Below are 24314 nucleotides of genomic sequence, written 5' to 3'. Positions count from 1 at the left end.
CAATTCTGTAAATTAACTGAGAATTAATGCAATTAGATAAAAAAATACAAAGATATTTTTGACAATTTCAATAAAATCGGATATGAAGAAAACAATCCTGTTTATCAACAAGCATCTTTACTGTAAATGTGGCCAGCGAGAGTAAAATGACACCCCGAACAGCTTGCACAGTGTAACAATACACTCCCCCTCCTTGGTAGTTTCCTATCAAATGACCCGAGCACGTAAAATCAAATCAACACTGGAATGGATCATATCAAATTCTAATGAAAACATAATGTGCTCTTAAAATGTGTGCTGGCCCGGCAGCCAGTCATCCAGAGAGTCTCCCCCAGATGACGTGATGAATAGGGAACACTGATGGAATATGCATCAAAGTCGAGCTCATGATTTATGTAATAGCAGTCACTTGGACACTGATTAGCTGCTCTGTCAAGCGTGTAATACGAGAGGCACAACCCCTGGTTTATCAGTCATTTATCTGAAGTGCGTCCTGATATTATCACTGGATCCTAATGTCATCATTATGCCGCACAGCATGTGCGGGCCAGTGTGTCATGGTGCCGGCGACACTGCCTGTCAGGAGTTCAAGCCTCTTCATTTGCAAAGTGCTCAGACATTCATAGCACTGTGTCAACAGTAAAATAGAGAAGCCGCATCATATCAGAGATGGAGGGACGGAGGCACACAGGCACACTAAATAAGTGGGCACCAGAGGGTACAGGGACATTTTGTCACGTCTCTGTGATTGCGGCATTGCTTATGTGGTGATCAGGCTAATTCTTTTGAGAGGAGTGGAATGACAAAGTGTCAAAGTATAAAAAAAAAAAACAGGTCGCCCTTTTCCATGCCTGCTTCATGGTTTGATTTAGAGGAACATAGACATAACATCTACTGTACACTGGGTACACACAATGAGAACACCCAGACCTCCTCGACGTGCAATGTGAGGCCCACAGAGCCATTTCTCCTGATTAAAATGCACACTCACACACGGAACTGTGTGAGAGGACGGCAGTTGTTCAGTCTGACAGGACTTTTCCTGCTCTCCTAGAGAATATCTGATATCATAAATGACTTCAACTCCTCCCATGCCAACATGAGAGTGAGACTGCGAACACAGGAAAAGAGAGCAAGACACAGACAGGCAGTGTATGACTGAGCTATGGCGATCATACATTACCGGATGGACAAAACTGCTAATAAACAATTTCTGTCATGATGTCAAAAAAAAGGGGTTAGGGTTGTTATTCTCACAAACATCTGGTGCTGTACACTAAAAGGAAACTGCAACGTATAAGTCTATCAACACCTCACGCAAACAAAAATAGTGAGGGAAACTGAACAGGAAAAAGAGCTCTTTGAGTCTCAAACAAAAGATATCAGCCCGGCTGCCAACACAGACAGGGCACCACACCTTGGCAACGATGCCGCTCACAATCAAAGGAACAGTCGTCATCAGTGCAGCCGTGTTTTTAAAGGATATCTTAAAAAGATTGAAAATATGTGTCACTGTGGAAAACAATCGAGGCTGGAGCCTTTAGTGTATCAGGTTATCACACGCACTTCAGGGCTGTTTATTTCAACACACCACAGCTAAGTATTTCCTGTTTTTTAAAAATTTGCACTTATCAGAATAAATATACATGAATGTACAAACAAAATATAAAATGTGCAAAACAACTTTGATGTGCCAGCAGTCATTAAAATTAATATACAATAAATATAGGATGACAAAAAAAGGCAAAAGTTGCCTTTAAATCATTTTGAATTTGCACATTTGAGACTTTTTTTTTCCTTCTCTAAATGTAATAAAGCAAACGCAAAAACATCCACTGTGACTGCCACATATGATAATTGTCTGGCCACTGAATGCAGCATTAAAATGATTTCAAACAGTATGGCTCAGAAGATCCAGCAGAGGGGGCTGCTTACTGCAATCATATGCTGATTAATTGAGCTTGATTCTCCCCATGCTGCGAACATAAGTTGTCCCACACTGTAGGCTACATGTTGGTATGTGGGTAAAGGTCACGAGGCTTTATCGAAGTCACCTTTTACCACAGGTAGCCCCTCACATCATTTTTGATGAATATTAAGAAAACAGTGATTTTCTGATTATCCTTCATCAAGCCTATATCAAACTAGGTTATGTTCATTTTTATTAATTGTGCATGTTTCTCTCTAATTAGCTAATGAGAGACAAAAAGCAGGTTTAGAGCAGAAAAATGCAAATGACTCTTAGAAAATAGCACAAAAAAAGTAAATGGCAAGGCTGAGAATCATCCTTCATTGAAATGTCAGAGATAAATGGCTCAAATGTCACATCAATTAAAACGGGGGACAGTTAGTAGTTCATTAAAGAGAGAGCCATATTGCACCGTCGGGTACCGTTGCCAACCCTTACTATCTGGGGCAGACTGGCAGCGGGTCCAGATGGCACGGAAATCCTCACAGATTTCAAAATGGTCTCTGCAGGGGTGGCGTTTTCTCCCCCGCTCCCACCCTCACCGCTGAGATGGGGTGTGGGCCACAGGCCCACGCCGGCCTACACATTCCAAACGGAGGCATGCAGAGAGCTGAAGGCACCACGGAAATAAAAATAAAGCTGCAGAGGACAACAGACACTTTTAAACAATACATGACTGATGCCACACACTTGGTCATAATGACTGAAATATATGCTCCAGTTAAATCAGTGACTGCTCCAGGCAACATAAGGCAACTCCCTCTCTCCTTTAAACTGCATAAAACTCTAATAAAAGGATGTTGCCCCATGTGTTGTTCATAATAACACGCTGACTTTATTAGTCGGTAATACATAAGACGTTATTGGTTGTTGGCATCACATAGGTGTTTTTTAAACATGGGACCCTGAAGACCTCACTGTCATCGGAGACACCGAATTGGATAAATGTCTCAGCTATAAGTGGATAAATAACAAGTGTTTGAAATTAATGTTCAAAATATGCATTATCATTTTTTTTTTTTCCTGCTGTAAAAAAAAAAAATATCAAGCAAATCAAATATCTAAATCACTACCATTACTAGTCTTCGGGGTACTGGAGAGACCCCCCTGAAGGACCCCAAATCCCAATTTGAGACCCATTAGACAAGCCTTCTGTGTCTGTCCCTGGCAAGGTGGGAGGAGCGAAGACTCATACCGACCAATCACAGAGCTCGAGTTGACTTTGGCCTCTTCTGATTGGTCGACGCGACCAACGCAGTCTGGAGAATCAGGAAGAGACTTTTTTTCTGTCACGCTTGTTTTTGCAGAGAGACATGATGAGGAAGCGGACGTCTCTCAGACACCCTGCGGATACAAAAACCTTCACTGTAAGCTACAGAGCTAATTCACGATGTTAAAGTTACTCTAATAAACCTGCAGTTCACGTGTTATCATACTAACCAGGACTATCTTTGAGTAAGGCCTTCAAGTTACCAGACTGTGTTCATCTTTTAGACATTTTAAGTGCGCACTTAGTGTAAAACGTGTTTTTTAACTCGTTTTTAATGTACTTATAACCTCAAACAAACGCAGGCACCTTTGTGTACGTTTCGGCATGACTTTCCTTAATTTTAATCGCACTATAAAGACACGTGTTGCGTTTCTTTCTACCCAATTACGCACGCAGGTTTGACCAGGAACTAGTGTAATGAGACAACAGTCCAATGATTGACGAGCACCAGGATGCTGCCAGTGCTGCGTATTGTTTGTTGTTCCTCACCGTGAAGAGCTGGGTGGGTAAACATCCAAACACATCCAGAGTATATAGTCACTTAGACTGGTTGTGTGCGAAAAACCAGCACAAAAACATGAACGCATTATTTTTAATCAGCACCAGACTATTAGCCAAGGCCATTATTGCCAAAGTCCATTATTCTATCTATGAGTCTATTACCAGCTTGCTAAATGGCAGCAGGCAGTATGTTCAGCGCTTATCCAAAGTGCACTGTACCATTGTTTTTGGCTCAGAAAATTTTCTCCTCGCCTTTATTGTCAGTTCAGGCAAACCCCCGATGAATACAGTGAGAGCTGCAAGAGTAGAAACAAGAAAGTTGAAGCAGACGCATTTGTGATCGCATACCATGACAGATGTGGTGGTGTGTGTATCTGAAGAGGGGGGTGCAACTGGAAGTCTAAATGAAATACTGTAAATGCATGACTACTTTTTTTTTTTTTTTTTTTATATCACATAACCTTTGTTTAATCTAAAAATATATATATATTCTTTTAAAAAATAATTATTAAAAGTACAGGCTGAATTGAGTATTTTTTATTTATTTTTGTTTTAGGGCTGCAACTAAGATTATTTGAATTATAGATTGGTGTAAAATATGAGAGAATAGTTAAAATGTCCATTATTTCCATCATTTTTTGTCTGACTTACAACCCAAAACCCCCCCAAAGAAAATCTCTCTACTATCACACAAGATAAAGAAAAGCAGCAATTCCTCACATTTGAGAAGCTGGAACTAATCTAGTATTTTCACTATAGAATAAATACAGTAAATGATAAATTGGTTATCAGAGTAGTTTCCACTTGCAATTAATCTGTTAATTGTTTCAGCTGTAGTTTGGTTTTTGTTGCTTGATTTACTAGTTTACAGGACTGCATCTAGTAGGTGCATTTTTAAACTGAAGTTATTATCTCTGGTTACAGCTTGATAAATTTGAGGATTTGCTACTTTTCTCTGTTTTATATATTTGTAAACTAAATATCTTTTGGTTTTGGACTTTTGGTCGGACAAAACAACGTGAAAATGTCACCTCAGGCTCTGGAAAACTGTGATGCACATTTATTTTTAGTATTTGCTGATAAACTAAACAATTTGTTAATGAATCAAGAAAACAATCAGCAGAATAATCCATAATGAAAATAATTATTAGTTGCGCCACATCACACAACAAACACATGAGTTGAAATATATGGATATGAATTACATGCACTATTAAAAATGAAAGAGAGAGAGCGAGACATATTGCGTTTGTACCCTTTAGACACTTTTCAGATCAAGGTTCCTGGAAGGAAAGGTTTCCTTGGTTGAAACTTACAATCAATGTGACCTTTATTTATTATAACCCCCATCTCTCAAAAACTCACATATAACATAGTCAATCATCTCTCCTTCCCTCAAAGTAAAAATAAAAAAGGAACTGCTGTCTGGTTATTGCCAGTATCCATCTCAGTCGTCAGAAAAGCTGCACGTTTTTGCTGTTGTTAAGGGCTGGAAACCAGAATCCCATCGGAGTTGCACCCTAAGGAACAAATTTAATGCTAGAAAAACATCCCGACCATCAACCAAAAATGACGGATTGAAAATAATGTCGAGCTATCTTGGGAATCCCCCACCAGACAAGGGAACAGACTGCATTGTTTTTCTCATTTATGTGATATATAGAACAGAAAGAGGGGAAAAAATGGGCGATTTATTGGTTAGATAGGCGTATTCTTTTCCATGCACAAAAGAAATATTGGATAGTAATGTCGAGATCAAGTCACATCATGACATTGTTTGGAGGCTAGGTGTTCAAATATGTAAGTCATCATCCGTTGGTGGCCCGCTAGGTTTCCAATAGATCATTCAATGCAAATATGTGTGGGAAATTGTGCAAGTTGCCACATGAATATGTCAATGAACGGAGTGTAATTTGTGCTTCCTTAGCAGGGCAGCAAGATGAAGAAGCAAAGGGAGAGCCAGTGCACTCAGAAGACCATCTCATTGCTGAGCCCCCTGGGGACGATCCGAGTCAGTGGATGTGAGAATGGTGTGCACACCATCCAGATCCTAATGGATGTCGCACCTGCTGAAAGGTACTGTACAACAGCCGGGCTGGTGACGTGATAAACAAAGGTGTGAAATTTACAGGCGGACAGAATCCACTCCTGTGATGGAGTGCCACCATTCCTCATTGGAAGCAGGGCATTTTTGTAGATCCCACAAGAAATATCCGGGAGAAAGTTGGGCAAATATGAGCCGGCACTAGAAATATGAGGGGCACTAGAATACAGTTGGGCTTGAAATTAGATTTCTGATGGCATGTGGTTGTGATTCTTCCCGCAGTATATTTGAAATTTCCGAAAAATAACTTGTTTATTACCCACCGGGGAGTTTATTAGAGCTGATGTCTGTAGGGTCAGCAGAGGCCATGGGGAGCATGGACTGTTCGCTCCTGTTTATTTATGTTCCCCTCCAAGTTGCATGCAGTAGTTTGGAGTGTCGACCGGCACTCAGAAATGTAATATGTGATTGCATTTCATGCCCTGCCCATCCCTCAAAATTGTGAGAATGTTGACAGCCTTACTGAAGCGATTGAAACTGATTAAACTCGGCGTTAATAAGTACTTATTCCTTATTTTTACAGGTCCACATCCTACATCTCAGATTAGTTTTGATTAGATTGAAATTAAATATCCATGTATCGCAGATTCGCATTTGATAAACTTGAATGGTTTGGGAAATTAAACCGTTTTCCGAATGCACCCGGATAGGAAGTTATCCTTTAGCAAATGTATGTTCAAATTCTAATTTATGGAAAACCCATTAATGACCTTGTATATTATACCTCAACATGTGTTTCCTTCTCGACTGTCTGCTATTTCCTAAAATTCATCAAGCAGTAAAAACATTCCACTTGTTGTTAATGAGTTGAAGTGAGAAAATTAATAATATGGAATTTTGATTATGGAAGATGTCCTGTAACCATGCGCAAGCACCTTTCTCCGTCTCCTTGTGAACAGGGTTTAATTTGTGTGTTCGGGTTCAGTAGGAATATGCAAATGAATTTAATGATTCGCATCACTAGATCATTTCTCAGTTTAATATCATTTGCTATGTCGGTCATAAGTGATGCCTCGATCCCATCGCCCGTCTGTACGTTCTCAAAGGTGTGAGCAAGGAATCATTAAACTAAATGTTTAGATTCTATCACGACCAGTTGAATGCAACGTTATTGTCATAGGACAGGGGAACTAGAGCCACCTCAGATATATGGAGCAGCACAATGTAAACAGGCATTAAGGGAGGCGAGATAAAGTGACAAAATATGGGCTTATCTTTGCAACCGGCTTTACATGTAGATCTCACAAAAGCCCGCCTGTAGCAGTAATAGTTCAAATCAGCCATTTCCATTGATTTATTTATGACATACTAAACAAGGCTCTCTCCAGCTTTGGATGTGGTGTGGTGCAGGCTTAGGAAGTCAGTGTGATAAATGATCTCTAAGAGCATATTTTGGATAAGGGAAATAGATAGCATCTATGCATGGCATAAAGTAAGACCTACAGTAGTATATTTGCGAGCGAGTCAAAGCTTTTGCGGGGCTTATGCGACTGTGTTTGCTTTCTATGTTTGTTTTTTTTTCCAGAATTGGTTGGTGTTGAACAGCCGGTGCGGCAACAAAAGCATTCGTGGCATTGATAGATAGTTATTGATAAATGCCATTATAGCTACATAAACGCCCTTGAAGTATTGCTTACACACCATGACCGTCAGCTCTTTCTAATAGAAACGTCTCAAGCCCCTTTTGCTTCCTAACTGATCTTAGGAACATTTCCTAAAATCAACCTCCTCTGCCAGTCTAACGACAGCCCTGAAGGCACCATCAGATGAACAAATTCATTACATCTCAACAACCCCTGTTGGGGCCCTACGCACCAGCCTCCCTGTTAACCAGCTTTTTTTTTTTCTCCCCCCCTTTTAGTTTTTTAGCATGGCCTCAGCGTTCGCAGAAAAAAATGATCCGCATTTTGTTTACAGGAGATTACTATTATCTGAAATATGATGCTTCTTGCCTCTTTCGCACAGAGCACAGACACATAATACAGAGGAAATCATAGAGTACTTTTTTATTAGGGTGAAAAATGAAAAAAAAAAGGGCTGGACTCCTGCCCCGAGACATTTTGTGAGCATATTATTTTACAATGCTTTGATCAATTTGTCTGTCAAGCTGGCTGAGATGTGGGGGAGCAGGAAAAAAGCAATTTAGCTTGTGAGGTCCTCAATAGAAATGTACTACAGGAGCCTGTGTATGACATGTTGCATTAGAACCTGAGTAGCCTTTATTGCCTGATAATGTCGCGAGGCAATGCTGATATCAATCACCCTTTAACAGCCGGTATGATGTGTTTTATGAAAAGAAGAGAGAGAAAAAAAATAATAATGCACGAAAGCATTTCTTGGAAAATAATTGATTTAATTCTGAGCTGAGGGATTTCTACTTTTAACAACATAAAAATATTGTGTTGGAAAAAAAATAGGCACAAAATGTGCTAGAAGCTAAAAATTGCTAAGAACAAACTCTTTGCATACGCTCCTATAGAAAACTGTAATTAATTTTACACGGATAAACATTCTCATTCTCAGTCTCATTTGCATATAGATATAAACAATATATTTGTGCATCTGAATTCCCAGCACACTTGAGTCACGTGGTGTGCCTAAAATCCTAAGTGGCTAAAACCAAAAAAAAAAAAAGATTATCATTATATTTCCCAGACCATAAATCCGCCTTTTTTTTTTCCCTGACACAAAGCCTTATAAATCTGTGTCTGATTTTTCACATTGCACATTGTTTTTAGTTAATGATTTTCATCTGTTTGTTGTTGCTGTGATAGTGGGGAAATGTACCATATGCTCCGGCAAAAGACAAATGATTAGCAAATGAAATTCTGGACAGCTGTCTGACTGAAAGCGTTTGGTTGATAGCATTCTGCTACCATAATTAGCTTAAGCTTTGGGTTAATTAACTTTCTACCTGGATATGCATAATAATAGCATTCTGCAGAAAGCCAAGGAGCTTCCAGTATATCAGCAGCAAAGGCAGGCGTTTTATTTTGTATTTCGCCTGCATATTTCAATTTCAAGAGGCGATTTAGCTCGGGAGCATCGTCAAATATTGTAGATTTTACTCCCCAAGCCAGATAATTCTGAAACAATAGGGGTGTATTATGTGGCAGAAATGCCATTTCTGAATGTAATTAAAGCGGATGAAAGCAATCACCGATTTTTAAACGCTTTTGTCTAGCACGAGGCCTACTTGTAAAAAAATACCCATCAAGAGGAGAAAAGAGGCACGAGAACCCCCAAGTCCTTATATAAGAGGCCTTTGAGACTGAAGTGAAGTACAACAGTAATTAGTCTTTTGTATGAATTTTGCCGGCCATGCTCATGATTAGTTAAGCATATGAGGGGACTGCAGGACTGCATTGGTCTTAAGGAGGAGGGTGTTAAAGTCTATTTATCACCAGTTATCCTCACAGCTTTCCATTATCACTGACAACACTGGATGGGGCCTGAGAACAGCCTAATTGTTCGGAGGTGGAGTGTTTTTGTGTCGAACCCGTCACCCCCAGTCACATTGGCATTCATAAGCAGCCAGCCATTTTCCATCTATCTAGCCCTAATACCCAAGCTGTCACAACAGCTTTTACACACTACCGACGCTAGTGTGAAATATCTGAGGTGATGCATTTATCGTTTTTCTCACACTCGTGTAGTGTTGTGAATCAATGTCCTGGTTCACACTGAATAGCAGTATGGTAAATGTGTTCCCTGTGTGGGGCCTGTTTACATGATGTGCTCACACACCGGGAACCATATCAACAATTTTTTTTTTTTTTTCCCCCACTATAATTTCTTTCTCCGTCTCTCTCACCTTCTCTCTTGTATTTAGTCTGACACATAATTTAAATTATTATTTTTGCTAGATAAATAAACTGCTTACATTTGTAGCTAAAATGCTTTGTCATACAAACGGCGATCTGCTGAGATATTGAATGAAATCATCAATAAAGCAAAGGGGGAGACTTTTTGACGTGGTCCCTTTAGAAATGGCATGAATAATTCATCGCGTAATGATATTCAGATCATTTTTGTGCTATTTTTTACTGCGGCCTTAGAATATTGTTTTGCATGTTGTGAAGTGCAGTACTCAGCTGCGTATTCATTAAGGTGCTGCTCCCACTGGCCCTTGGACCCATCTGTGCTCTACGTTTATGCCTCCCGTCTCTCGGGACCGTCCCAATCAGGCTGCATGTGCCATTTCCTGTGTAAACCAACACCTGTGTAACACACTACCTGTAAACCGCCCCCGCGCAGACGAGACGCCGACGTTCGCCTCGGACGAAAATCTGCAAATGTTGTGGTTTCTAAAGCAGAACCTCCAGGGTGAGGAGCGAGAGTTACCCTTCGCTGTAGAGACGCAGCTAAAAGCAGCTCCTGCAGTTTTTTTTTCTTTCTTTTTTTCCCCCTGCTGTCGACCGGGAAGTTTTTTCCCCGGCGCGAGGGTTCGCGCTGGTTTGTTTTAGAACTTGATTGGATTCTATATCTGCAACATGCAGAAGTGTACAGTGTGTGACATACTGAGGCAATATGCAGAGAGATGATTCCGCTCTGACATCTTGGAGAGGAGTACGAGTCAATTATGCCCAAGTGTTGTTCTTGCTTATCTTCCTGCGGCACCAAACAAGGATTTAGTCAAGGATTTAGGGGTGAGGGGGCGGTGGTGGGGATCATGGTAAGCGGTTCACAACAAAACACTCAAAACTCCTGGGAGCGGGCACTGATTTAAAAATAAATTACAGAAGACGAAGCGCTAACACTCAAGGGCCCTCAGCAGTGCTGGCGTACACAGGTGAAGATTAGCCTCCTCGCTAATCAGAGGAACAAGGCAGTAATTTGCTCTGAACACAGACAGTAATTAGGACTTGGTGACACTGGATTCCCATAATGCCTTTGTGCTTGACGTGGTCAAATTTTGACAGAGGCTATCCATGCAGGGTCACTGTCCCTCCAGTCTCCCGGCCCTCTTCAGTCGAGGCTCTAAAAGGTCCCTGCAGTTACAGGGGATCCCTAATGTACTTTATGCCTCCCTCACTGGCTCCTTACCATTCGGGTAATTGGAATCTCTTACTATGGCACTTGAGAATAGAGGCTAAAAACACTATTTGAAACTGCTCAGTAGTCTGTTGTAGATAAACATTGCAGCGTCGGGGTGTGGATACACTACATAATGGAGTAAGAGTTAAGGCTCTGGTAATACATGCCTTCACTGACTCCTGTGGCTAGCCAGTTGGGAGAAGACCTAATTGTTGTGTGCTTTGTTGCCTACTCTGCAGTATTTTACCACCACCTTTATGTATTGGATTGAGCGCCGCGGCCTCTTTGGTGGACATTCGCTAATAAGAGCTGTTGGATATCTGGAGAGCAGTTTATCCGGCCGAGTTGTTTTTATTTTGAGCACAAAAACGTGCGCCCCTCCTAAACAGAATAGGAAGCATTCCTTACAGCTTACCACTCCAAAAGCTCTCCACTTTAGCGGCGCAGTAGCTAGATAGGCATCTGAATGATCTTCAAATGGTTGAACGAGCCGCATTGAGCAAGTGGCTTACAATTGTATCACAGCCTTTGGCTCAGAGACCATCAGGATCTTGACATTCATAGAGACATGCTGTATTTTTTTCCCTTTTTAGACAGTCATTTTAGGCTTTTTTCATGCTCTCTTGAGTCTTTGACGTCTCTGAGTTAAGTATCTGCGGCTATAAAGCTTGAGGAAAATATTGGACTGCTCTTGGCCTTTTCTATTTCATCCTCTGACCCGCCATGTTACCCATGATCGGTGAAGGAGAACTCTGGCAGGCTGTGTCAAAAGTGACAGCCGATCGAGTCGGGATGAGCGCCATCACGCTTCACAGGATGGAGGCATGAGTTCTGAGTTTTTCCCCCTTTTTGTGCAATATACCATTACACCCTTCGCCAGATTCCTTTCAATTAGATCCTGTGGTTAACCTGTTTCATTCTTAACGTCTGCTGCTGATAGAAAAAGTCTTACTGAAGTCTTGTGCAACTAGAGATACGGAATATGCCAAAGGAAATTGACAAATTTAATGTCTTTTTTTTTTTTTTTGGTTCCTTTGTCTCCTTTGATTGTTTCCTCCAGGATGAATGGAATAACCTCCCAACATTTATATAAATGCTCAATTCATTCTTTATATTAGAGTTGGAGAATAGGTAGAACTCCAAATGACTCCCACTTTACGCAGCAATGATTTATGGTAATTGGAAATTGATTGTGACAGGAGCACAATATTAGAAATTTTCTCAAATCACAATCTTCTATCAGGGGAAATATTCTTTTTAGTGCGGCAGATCCTGGCTAGTTTGGAATTAGTTTCTTATTTCCTTACCTGTGATGAAATAATAAACGCCTGAAGGACATTGGGAAAGAAAATATATGATTTTAACTAGTCAAAAAGATAATAAATAACAATTTTGCTTTAACCAAATTTGATGTGTTTATTCAAACTTGTTAAACACAGGTATTGAAATACTGTTTATGATCACTATTAATTATAATTCTTTGTTTTTATATAAAGGGTATGGCAGGTCCCTTTAAGACAATATGAAGATTGCTCCTCCTCTGAGAGTTTCTTTTGTAATAAGCCCAACATTTATCGCACATCTCTAATCTCTCATTTGAAGGGCAGAGTTTTCTAACGTGCCAGTCTGGACACTATAAAGATCATATGATGCTGCTTGATTTGTAATTCATTGAAGCGACTGGAAATGTTGCCCGAGCGCAGGAGCTACATCTCCACTGCCCACATGCTCTTTAAAAACAATCCCCCATTGCACCTCGAGGTGACAGACTTCAGCTCGACTGATGTTGTTCCACTTTTATTTATTTATTTTTCGGGTGTTGTTTACCGGCCATAACATGTACTGCATTGCATTAACTTTCACTACTGTCAATGTTGTATCACTCAAAAGCACCTTTGAAGCCGGCGCATCCGTAACGGAAGGGGGCTGAGGGGAGGAAGGAAAATTAGCCACGGTGACAAGTCTGAAGTGTGAGCTGGAGGTCAAAGGTGCCGAGCCTTAAGCAAAGGTGCTCTAGCCTTTGTCCGGTAGATTGTAAGGGCCTGCGGGTCCAACAGGAACATTTCCACACACAATATCCCCGAGCTGTCAGTGTGCAGCGGCTGGAACATCCTCTCAGAGAGAAAGAGGGGCTGTGGAGGGGTAGTGGTGGTGGTGGTGGAGGTGGTGGGAGGAGGCGCACTGGGGGTGGAGGGGAAGCGGGGAGGGTGTAGAGAGGGAACAGTGGCCTGAAGATCCTTGCAGAGAGAAAGAGAGGTGGGGGGATGGTGGGTGTAGGTGGTGGGGAGCCAAAAGAGCTGGAGTGGGAGGATAGAGAAATAGAGAGGGGGAAATGAGGAGGGAGGGAGGGGAGGCGAGGCGAGGGATGGAAAGGAGAGACAATGACAAGTAGGGGCTGGCTGGGCACTCACCCATGCCGACAGAGATTGCCATGAGCCATGGCCATTGTTTGAGCGGGTCTCAGCACAGGACCCGCCGGTGGGTTTCCGAGTTTTCACCACTCAACTATAAACTGCTGTGCGGTTTATTTAGAAATGAGAGTATTTACACCTTTTACTGTATTTACACCCACTGTTAAACGGCACCCGGGAGATTTCCATCGCACAGCCACAAACTAGCAGGCAGAGCAGGGCTCCCTGAGAACTGACCTGCTCAGTCATAACACTCCAGTAAACCTCGGCTTCACATGTCCAATATAAAACGTTGCTCAAACTGTGACCTGCAGAAGTGTAAAAACACTTTAGGGCCGCGTTGTTACGGCGGGCAGGAGAGAGACGGTCCGCGTGTTTAACAAAGTAAATGTCTATTATTAATACCGTACAGGATAAGCCAATTTTGAAAAAAGGGGCACTTAAATGGTGATATTATTTATTTATAAGTCCTGTACACCAGTTAATGGAATTGGCGGCCTGCTTTAGATCCACAACACAGCTTGAGGTCCACTTTGCAGTAATGCACATGCTAAGAGAGGACCTTCCCAGTAGGGTCTTTAAGTGTCAAATATGGGTCAGTCTGCTTGCATTGACCTGGGGGGTGGTCAGCAGCGGAGAGAAATTCAGCTGTTAAGTGATGCCAACTCAACCATCGGCAAATTCCTCCAAGCATCTACTCATGCTAAGATGCACGTCCAAGTGCAGCGTTTTGCTGGCCAGCACCGCTCTGGCCAAAAAATCCATTTATTCTTGTCATGAACTATAAACTAGACCCAAGCAGAGTTGAGACTGTTGTTAACGCTGCGCTCTTAACTTCTTTTTTTTCTCCATAAAACAGCTGCAAGACTTTTTGAAAACTCTTTATTTCTTTTTTTCAGAAGCTGGTTCTGCTTTCTTTAAGCTGTTTGAAATAAACTGTTAGCGCCGTTCCTTATGACCTGACAATGTTTTCTTTCATACTCTATCACGCTGCACTTCATATAAATATATATATATCTACTGTAACAAATGCCCGGATTACTGTCTTTATATTTTCGCAGCTCTGATATTTTGTCACAAGCCCAGTGACAGGAGCGACATGTTGAACTTTAGATTTTAAACACGTCTTGACTTTAGTTTCACTAAGCGAATTATGCCATCTCGCATCTGTGTCACCCGTGGCATGTTATTACACTCTTGTGCCATATTTTAGCACTATTCAACCAAGAACTGGGTATTATGATTGCTCCTCTGATCCCCACCTCAACTCCCCATCCTGCCTTATATCCCTCGCAGGAGCGCCGAGGCCCCCCTGAGCTGTGTGGTCAACGATAGCCCGGCAGAAACGAGCCCCGAGTTGCAGCGCTGCGTCGAATGGCTCCAGGCGTACTTCAACGAGCCGCAGACCACTGGGAGTCTCCCGCTCCCCGCCTTTCACCACCCCGCCCTGCAAGGAGGTCTGTCATGGATAAATATTTGCAGAGCCATGACTGGGATCAGGCTTTCACTCTTAATTGTCAGTTACATCACTTACACTCACTGGCTCAGTGTGTTATAATGAAGTATTTTATGGCTGAGAGCGAGAGCAGAGGAAGAGCGAGCGAGTGGGTGAGCGAAAGGAGAGAGAACAGAACACAGAGCTGTAACTTGGTTCAGTAATCTGTGGCAGCTCTTACCACGCGTGTTAGTCTTGGCAAGCTTTCCCATGATTCTTGGCACATTCTTTGAAACTGATCGAATTCCACTCTTGACATTTTCAGACAGGAAGCTTTTTTTTTTTTTTTCAATGACAACATGTGAATGGTGGTAAAGTTTGAATGAGCTTATTGTTGGCTTGACCAGTCACCTAGGGCGAGTAAAAAATGAAAGCACCCCCAAAAAATGGACAATTAGCGTCCTTTCAACTGGTAGTTGCGACTGCAGAGTGAATGATTGAGGGCGCCGAGGAAAAAAATGAGGAATTAATTATCCCTGGCGCTTTTGTTTTCGAGGAAACAAACAGCACCACTCGCAGCCTGACAACTCACTTTTGAAAACTTATCGCGCCCGTGCCGTTTTTCAAAACAATTACAGGCTATTTCTTTGTCACACGAGACGCCCGTTGCATTTTAACTTAAAGATTTTCAGAAGTGCTCATTTAGACCCAGAAGCGCACCCACACAGGGAAAAAAAATAACTCTTAATATATGCATTTAACAATTGTGCCTCTCTTCCCCTGCAATCAGGCCTTAGTTGCTCTCTAATTTCATGCAGATCTGCAGTGCTTGAGTGATGGCATTTTCAATGAGCAGGTACTCCATCGAGACCCTGTATACAGCTATGAGTCCCACGCTCCCGCCGCTCCCGCAAAGGCAATGCAGAAATACATCAGGACCAATTACGATATCAACTTTCAGTGTGATTCCCTTCGCCACCAAGTGCTTGTGTACCAGCCCCAGGCTCTTTCAAATCGCATCTCATCTGAAGTCTTTGGGGTTTTAATTAAATTTCAGGATAGATGGAATTCTTCATTAGTACCTGATCTGAATAGGTGATTGTGCTGTGTTCCACCTCTCTCCCTCGCCTGTTGTTTTGGGGCTCAGTAAATACAGGGTTTAGGCTTGGATTGCTCTCAGTAGTCAGAACCATAGGCCATGCCAGTATAAAAATGTTAAATGTGAGCATCAGGAGTATTTGTCTTTTGAGAGAGGAAAATAGAAGGTTTCTTCTTTTTTTTTTTAGCTTGTTAATTCACAAATATTAAGGATTATTTTTTTGCCTTGCTGCTGTACAAAATTCCTACTTGATCCAGTCATGCAGCCGCTGCCTGCTTGGCTGCTTGGGAAAAAAAAAAAAAAATACAAGTTTAATCAGGTCATTACAATCTGTGACAACCAACTTTTGTTTGCTCAGTTTATCTTGTGGGAGAACCCGAAACGCGACAGCGCTCTCGCAGCACTTGTCATGTAATATTGAGTTGTGACCTTCACTTGAAGCGTCGCCATGTTTATTTACACATTTCTGACAAAACAAGCCACTTTTCATATTAGCTGTCACGACATACCTGAGCAACAGAGGTGACATGAAAGGAGATGGCGAGGCGCGGGTTTCTGTACCGTCTGACTGATTGGCATGTGCAACATCACACGCGAGTTCAGTCGTCGGAGGTAGAGGAATGGCGAGTGCGCGTGCGTATGCGTCCGTGCGTGTGCATATTCGTGCGCGTGCGTGTGCGTGCACTCATATTCGCCCCTCCCCCCCCCCCCTTCAGAAAAACACAGACGCCATCATGGGTTCTTAAAACGATGCATATTCTTATCTCATTAATTATACATCCATATGTAACAGACGAGAGGATCTTAGTCTCGGTAAGCGGCACAGGGAATATGCAGGGAGGGGGCCCGGCAAAGGGGGGGAAGGGCGCTCTTCAAAGCCCAAATGACTGTGTTCCTGCAGGAGGCTGAACCTCCCCCTGTGCACAGCACAGGGCGAGATGAGACGCTCACCAGGACTCGCCCCTGTGATGTGGAGAGGAATTAGGGAAATGAACGTTTTCAGAATATCGAATAATCAGAGAATCATCAGCACCCCGTCAGCCTTCAAAAGTATGGATCCCTCAAGACTCAAGAGACACTTTGACTGGGAGTCAAAGTCTTCCCTCCCATTAGACACAAAGGATAATGAGGGAGCTGCATTTCCACTATTGTCTTTTTATTGTCACCAGCGTGTATAGGGTGACTGTCAGCTGGAAGTCATCTCCCCTGAAATCTATCATTAGCTGGGCTGATAAAAATTCCATTTATTATTTTCTTCTTTCAAATTGCTCTCATATACACAATTATGAGCAAATCAATCATAGATGTCGATACCTTCATAATGACTAGATCGGTTTGATTTTATTCTGGGTCAATGCGTCTCTGCCTTCTGCAGTGGCCCTATCACCTGGCCTCATGCTAGGTAATGACCTGTGACATAATTATGGGATGTCTGTAAACATGTAAGTGGTTCCTCTCAACTTTTATTTAAACAATTGACACCACTGCACCCCGATCTAAAGAGGGTCCTGACCCCCAGACACAGCGTATTAGGCTCTTTATGAAGTATGGGGCTAGGGGACCGCTCTCCAAATCATTGCCGGTCACCTCGAGTGACCCGCATGAAGTCTCTGTCACTACCACTGATGAGGGCAAAGTTCTTTAACCTCTGATAGCGGGCAGATAAAAGCGCAGCAGACACTTGTTTTTTTGGTCCAGAACTAGTCGGAGATGCGGAAAACCTTTCCAGGAGAAACAGCTGCTCGGGATTTATAAAAGGTGTAAACAGCCCCCGTGTAGCTTGTTGCTCGGTGTGCTTGTAGGCGACCGCGTCTGCTGGCGTGACTTTGGTTGTTTGTCAATAACGATTGCATCAGCGGGGATTTGTCATAGCCACAGTCTGGGCCAAGTTGTCATCCACCCACCGGTGACAAAGCGATACCAATATGTACCGCGCACATTTGCGGTGGCCAAATCCGAGCTTTACGAGGGGAGAATAATGCATAAAAGAAATTTCAGGGGTGTATCTTATCTCCTCATAACATTAAGTCTGTCTGCGTAAGAGCCCGTCATCTCGTTGACAGCGTGATTATTACCTGAAAAATTATTAAACAGTACCTACGGGCCTTGTTCAAGACAAAGAACTCACATGGGTGCGCATCAATCAAATATATCCCCTTTAGGTTTTACACTTATTCCCCCCAGTTTAGGCAAATTGCCTTGTTCGCGTGGCTTTGTGTAGCGGAGAGTGACTATAAGGTAGCGAGGGAGCCTGGGGAGCAAAGGATGTTCACTCTGTAGAAGAGAGACAGGGGTGTGACATGTTTTCACACAATGCCAATTTAGAGGGATTTCTCATAGATCACTTGTCATGTGCTCTCTTAGACCATATAAATGAGAGAGAATGGGAGATCACTAATTGAATTTTCATGACTGAGTACATGTATGTACTAGAAGAGTTTCACCCCCTTCTTGATAACGAGACTATTGTTCCCCATCTTGTTCTCTGTGCAAGAAGAAAAAAAAAAAAAAAAAGTGTTGTTCGTTTGCTGCACAAGCTCACACTGCATCACCGTCTTCGAAGATGTTTCAAATACGTTTCCCCTTTTTCTTTCAGCAATCAGAGCTACACAAACATGCCTCTCAGTCACTGCCTGGTAATCCAGAAAAAAAAGATAATGCTACCGCTAAAGTGCTAATGAAATCAAAGCCGTTAATGTGGTCGGTTAAGCTGCGGATGATTTGAAGAATTCCGCCATTTAAGTGAAGATGATATAATGAATCTACTCTGAATAGAAAGCAATTAAAAGGACAAATTGGTCTGATTAACCTCAAAGTCATCCCACTGCCACAAATGGTGTGCAACATTCAAATTATTATTATTAAAAATCTGGAGCAGATTTGCAGTCTTTTTGGCCTCTCTTAATCCTTTTAAATGAAGGAGCGAACTTTTTTAATTTTAGCTGTGACCTTTCAAAGCATAACCTAGATTTTTTTTCCGCCATAGAAATAATTTTCTCACATCGGCTTGTGTAGCATGTTAATACTAGTGCTAAGGTCAAATAGAGGGACTTCTATGTATTTAGTTGTTTAATGAGTGCTGTAAAGAAAAAAGTCCTCCAGAGCCCCTTGGAAAAAGGAATTGGACCTCAAACATGATGGAGAAACTATTAAGTGGATCAAAATGTAATGATGTCTCAAACTTTTGATTTTAAATTCAAAACACCAAAAGGAGTGAAATCAGCGTTGTACTAAAAAGTGTTTGTCTTGTTGTCGTCAGCCTCTCAGGCAGCTGTCTGATTAAACGAGGAACTCCCTCTTCATCTGTTCTCTCCGTCTGTCTCTCGCTCTGTCCTCTGCTTTGTGTGTGGCGAAGATGCGTTCTCAACCCGCGTGCTGCAGTTACTTCTGAAGGATGTGAAGTTTGGAGAGACGGTCTCGTACAAGCGCCTCGCCGAGATGGCGGGAAACCCCAGAGCGGCGCGGGCGGTGGGAGGGGCCATGGTGATCAACCCGGTGAGTGTGACATTGATTGACAGGCTTCTCTCTTGCTTACTTCATGTAGTCAGATAGGGAAAGTATTCATTAGATCAGATTACTATTAGTTTTTAATGATTTGATGAACCTGAATGTTGTAGTTAAAGTTAATTAGTCATTTTATAAGGGTAGTAAATAAGGAATTTGACAAGTAGTGCTGGAGACATTATGACATCACTTCCAGTATTAAATATGGAGCTGCAGCGATTAGTCGATTAATCGATTAGTCGGTTGACAGAAAATTAATCTGCAACTATTTTAATAATCTAGTAATCACTTTTTTAAGCAAAACTCCCATCATCCTCTGGTTTAAGCTTCTAAAATGTGCTTCTTTTCTCTATTTTATGGCATTGCAAACAGAATATATTTTTGAACATATTCACCTTGGAAATTGTGATGGATATTTATCACAGTTTTCTGGCGTTATAGACTTTATTCGAGACAATAATCGATAATGAAACTAATCATCAGTTGCGGCTCCAATTAAATGTTCTTAAATGTAATTCGGATTATGTGAAACAACCACATGTGTTGTAATAAATTTAATGGTTTTACATCGATAAGCTGTAATTGCATATAAAAGTTTGGAAAAAGGTTAAATGAATGAATGAAATAGTAAAATATGAATAGATAGACTATGTGATCTATTCTGTGGTTGCATTAAACTTATATCCTCAAAAAATCTCAAAAACTGCTAACACACAGATTTTCAGTCCATCTCTTTTCTTTTAATTAGTTGAAGAGCTCCACCTACAACAACGTACTCCACTGAAGTATTAAAGATGGATGCACCGATTAGTCGATTAATCAATTAGTCGATTGACAGAAAATTAATCTGCAGCTATTTTAATAATCTACTAATCATTTGAGTCACTTCGGTGCAAAACCTCCAAATCATCCTCTGATTAAAGCTTCTAATATGTGAAGATTTGCGCTTCTTTTCTCTGTTTTCTGTCATTGTGAACAAAATATCTGTTGGTTTTGGACTGTTGGTTGCAAAAACAAGACATTTGACATTGTCACCTTGGAAACTGTGATGGATATTTATCACTGTTTTCTAGTGTTTTATAGAATTCAGAAAATAATCAGTAGATTAATCGATAATGAAACTAATCATCAGTTGCAGCGCCAATTAAATGTTCTATTAAGTGTAATGCTGTAATAGCATATAAACATTTGGAAAAAGGTTAAAAGAATGGATAAAATAAGTAGAGAAATACAGAAAAATTAATAGATACTGATCTATTCTGTGGATACATTTAAACATATGCTCAAATAATCCCTTAATGAAACCATATAAAAAGTGGTAACATAGATTTCCAATCTGTTTTGTTTTAATTTGTTGCAGAGCACTACCTACAACAACTTGAGTTTTCCAATAAAACAAGTTTTAAAAGCTCCTCGTGATGCAGGATATCTAATCCTAACTGTAGGTGTGTTCCAATATGAGCAACGGCGAAACAAAACGCCTCCCCGCGTAAAAGTCTACCTACAGCACAATTTTTAAGCCCACACCTTTTTTTTACTGTAGATGTTCGCCGCAAATCTCCGATTCTTGTAGGAAACCTGGCCCGCACCGCTTCGCCCATGAATCCACTGTGTACAAAATGGAGGGCTAGAGGGCAAGTGGTGTGTCTTCTTTTGATCAAACCCTTTGATCAAAGCCCGTTTAGCTCTGCCCATGTAGTGCTGTGGGCACCACCGGTGTGCTCTGTGAGGCAGAGAAATGCAGCCAGTGAGATGCTCTCCCTCATATGTGCAGTGAAATAGCTTGTGTACATCCTCATCTTAGTGCTGTGTTCTGCTCTCTGACACAGTTTCTGTTATTAAAGCAGGAAGAAGTCATTTGCAATAAAAAAAAAAAAGTAGTTTGAAACAGAATAAATGCAAATAAACCACAAATGCTATTTCTTTATTTGCATTTTTTCTGTTTCTTGACTTTTTTAAATTATAAATGACTTTTCTTCCCGCCTTTTATTTAACAAAAACTGTCAGAGGAAGCACACTGCACTAAGAGGAGGATTTTAAAACTATACACTAGTTTCTTTATGCTTTTATATATTACATTAGCCAACGGCGTTGCTTTTGGATGGCTGTATAAAACCTCTCAGTTTCGTGTTTTAAAGACATTTCCGTCCTTTCGTCAGGGAGGCTGGGAGCCTGAGCCCTCAGCTCCTGATACAGATCCAGAGTCAGATTGTCAGTGTCAATTACTTGTCAGTAGCGCCGCTCCACTCAGGCTTCAACTGTGAAAAGCTCAGTGTGCTCAATCGATCCTCGCCTCTCTGTGGCACTTCTTCTTCACCAGGATTTGAGTATTGATAAGCCTGGCGTAGTGCTCCTTCTCCCCCCCCCCCCCCCGTTCCCCAAGTGAAGAGGCAGATCCGCAGGCCTTGAGGGTACCCCGCTCTCCCTCCAAACCCGGGGAACAGTATTGATCCGAATACTCGAGCAGTATTTCTCTGTCTGCAAGGTTAATCCGGGGCTCGGAAAGTTTTATTGCTGTTGATATGGGAGCGGGTTTAATGATGGATTTGAGCTGAAACACACTGCACGTCCAACTTTTATATAAAAGGCTGGAGGTGCAGCCGGCAAGTCGGTAGAACTTGCTTAAATTGGAGAAATATAGTCACAATGCAGCAGTAGTTGGGATGTTTTTGTATGTAGAATAACTACAAGACAATGAGGGAAACATTAAGAGTATTTTAAAAGGGAATAATTGCTGTGATTCATTCCAACCATTGCCACTCTTCTTGTTCTGAATTCACAATGATCGAAGTGTTTTAGGCTTGCTTGTTTAATCCTTCTCCAGCCATTTAGTTTACAAAGAACTCGGGACCCCCCTGGCAGTCGTCTGCAACAAGAGTAAACGCTCCACCGACTTCCTCTTTTTAATGATCACAGGGTTATCAGATCTTAATGTTGACACCCTCTCGATTGAATATTCATCCTGCTGGTGTTTTTGCCCATTAATTTTTGATTGCTTCTTTGCTTTACACTATTAAAGAGTAAAAAACATTTATACCCAAAGACTGAGCCATCACCCCGAATGTGGATTCGTGCAGGATCAAACCAGACACTTCTGGTGTGACACTTTGTGTTCATGCAGTGCATGAACATAAAAAGCAAAAAAAAAAAAAAAGTGCAGATTCATATTTTCTGCACGTTGGTTACTTTTAAGTCGCACCGTTTATGCGGTAAATCAGAGATTCTTTCATACATAATACATATCTACTGTCAACACCTCCAACTGTTGTTGCTGTGATAATAAATGTCAAGCACAGAATAAGAAAGCAGTAAAGCTCCAATCTGTATTTCTTTTTCAAATGTTAGTTTTTTTACTAATACATCATAGTTTTGTGTTAACAGTAACAATATTTTTAAACTTGTATAGTGAAAATATAGCCTCCTTTCTGAATTTATAAATTGGAAAAAACAATGTTCGTTTAAAGGAAAAGTAAAAGCAAACATTTTAAAAGTCTCTGTGTGTGTGTGGAAATGTTCTTGCGTAATATTTGCAGAACTTCCAACATGTTTATTTCCTCAGAGTTGAATTTTTTCTCTGTCTGTCTGTGCCAGGTTCCTCTCATCATCCCCTGCCACCGAGTCATTTTGAGCAATGGACGGAGTGGGCCGTACATGAGCGGCAGGGGCGACCATCTCAAACAATGGCTGCTCACCCATGAGAGGCAGAAAGAGGAAGGCTAAAGCATGACAGAGGCCAACTGTCCTTCATTCAGTACACAGACACACACAAACACAGGAGACCGGGATAAAAACATTTTTTTAAGAACACAAAACAGGGCCATAAAGTTTAGCGTGCTTGGCACACTCTGTGGAACAACTGGAGCTGCTTGTAGATATTCAGTTTATTCTCCTTTTTTTTTTTTTTTTTAAATCTAAGAATAGAGATGCTGCATAGTTAATGTGATACAGAGTTGTTGCAGAATTAGAATGTACAAAAATAACTTAAACAGAGAACAGTAGGAATTACAAACATATGCTCCCGTGGGCCTCCGTTGCGTTTGCCAGATAGTGCTGGAATGGTTTTTCTAAAGAATTATTATTCCCTTAAAAATATGTCTCTTGCATTGTTGTTGTTGTTGTTGTGTTTTTTTTTTTTTCTCCTAAGCAGAATTAGTCTTTGTACCTCTCGTTGGTTTTTTAATTTCCTGCCAAGTGAATGCTTTGTTCAACATCCAGTGATAAAGGCTCTGAATTTTACTGCTACAAAGCTTTGTAGTGAAGCATTTGTTTTGTCTTCATTTAGATCTCATTGTTTGCTCTCTCCTTTACAATCCACCTAGATGCAGAGACGTCTTATGCATTATATACTGCACTTTTTTTGTTGCATTGGACATGTTTAAATAAACACATTTCAAAAATGACAAATCCCGTCTTTTCATCATTTTAATTGCATTTAATTTAAAAATTGATTCCTGTGTAGCGTTCACTCATCTCAACTCATAATTAATTATGCTGTATGTCTTCTCTTCCTCGCTGCAGCTCTGGATGTCAGAGCTTTTTATTTCTGAGTAGTGTTTTCCATTAGAGGGCAGTACAGAACGGGAAACAGAAAATCAACATTTCAACCTTGGATTCATCCTGCACATTTAATCTGTAACTTAAATGTTTATATGTTGTTTTATTTCCATCACAACCCAGTTTTAATCCCTTTGGGATAAATTATTCTCTCTTAAAAAAGACCATATGGAGAGGGCAGCAGCGGCGTTCAGAAATAGCAGTTGCTTTAATTGAATATGTCCTGTGCTTTTATTTTCTACATTTCCTCCCGATGATGAGTTGTAACATTGACAGTTTAGTCTGGTTTTTTTTTCCCCTAAGTTCTCGATTCTAACAGTCAAGTGCAGCCCCAGAGTGACCCTTACTTGCCCATAGTTATTCCTCTTCTGTTCAGCCCAGGTAGCCTAATAATCCACCCTCCAAAAATAACCTCGGCTCTAACCTTTTA

At 41.2% G+C, this 24314-nt stretch overlaps 1 protein-coding gene across 2 annotated transcripts; it reads left to right on the top strand.

Annotated features, from left to right (window-relative positions):
- The first annotated feature begins 3177 nt into the window (after positions 1-3177).
- On the top strand, positions 3178-23734 carry LOC141773934 (methylated-DNA--protein-cysteine methyltransferase-like). Of its 2 annotated transcripts, none has more exons than XM_074646120.1 (5): positions 3178-3336; positions 5668-5816; positions 14589-14749; positions 19182-19321; positions 22922-23734. In XM_074646120.1, the coding sequence occupies exons 1-5, from the start codon at positions 3283-3285 to the stop codon at positions 23048-23050; spliced, it is 633 nt and encodes a 210-aa protein (XP_074502221.1). In that variant the 5' UTR covers positions 3178-3282; the 3' UTR covers positions 23051-23734. The 2 variants fall into 2 exon arrangements, with proteins under 2 accessions (XP_074502221.1, XP_074502222.1); XM_074646121.1 differs by having other exon boundaries at positions 3194-3336; positions 5671-5816.
- Positions 23735-24314: the final 580 nt, after the last annotated feature.

The sequence above is a fragment of the Sebastes fasciatus genome, chromosome 9 (genome assembly GCF_043250625.1).
Source record: "Sebastes fasciatus isolate fSebFas1 chromosome 9, fSebFas1.pri, whole genome shotgun sequence".
In the NCBI taxonomy this organism is placed as follows: Eukaryota; Metazoa; Chordata; class Actinopteri; order Perciformes; family Sebastidae; genus Sebastes; species Sebastes fasciatus.
This window is presented reverse-complemented; position numbering and strand designations above follow the sequence as displayed.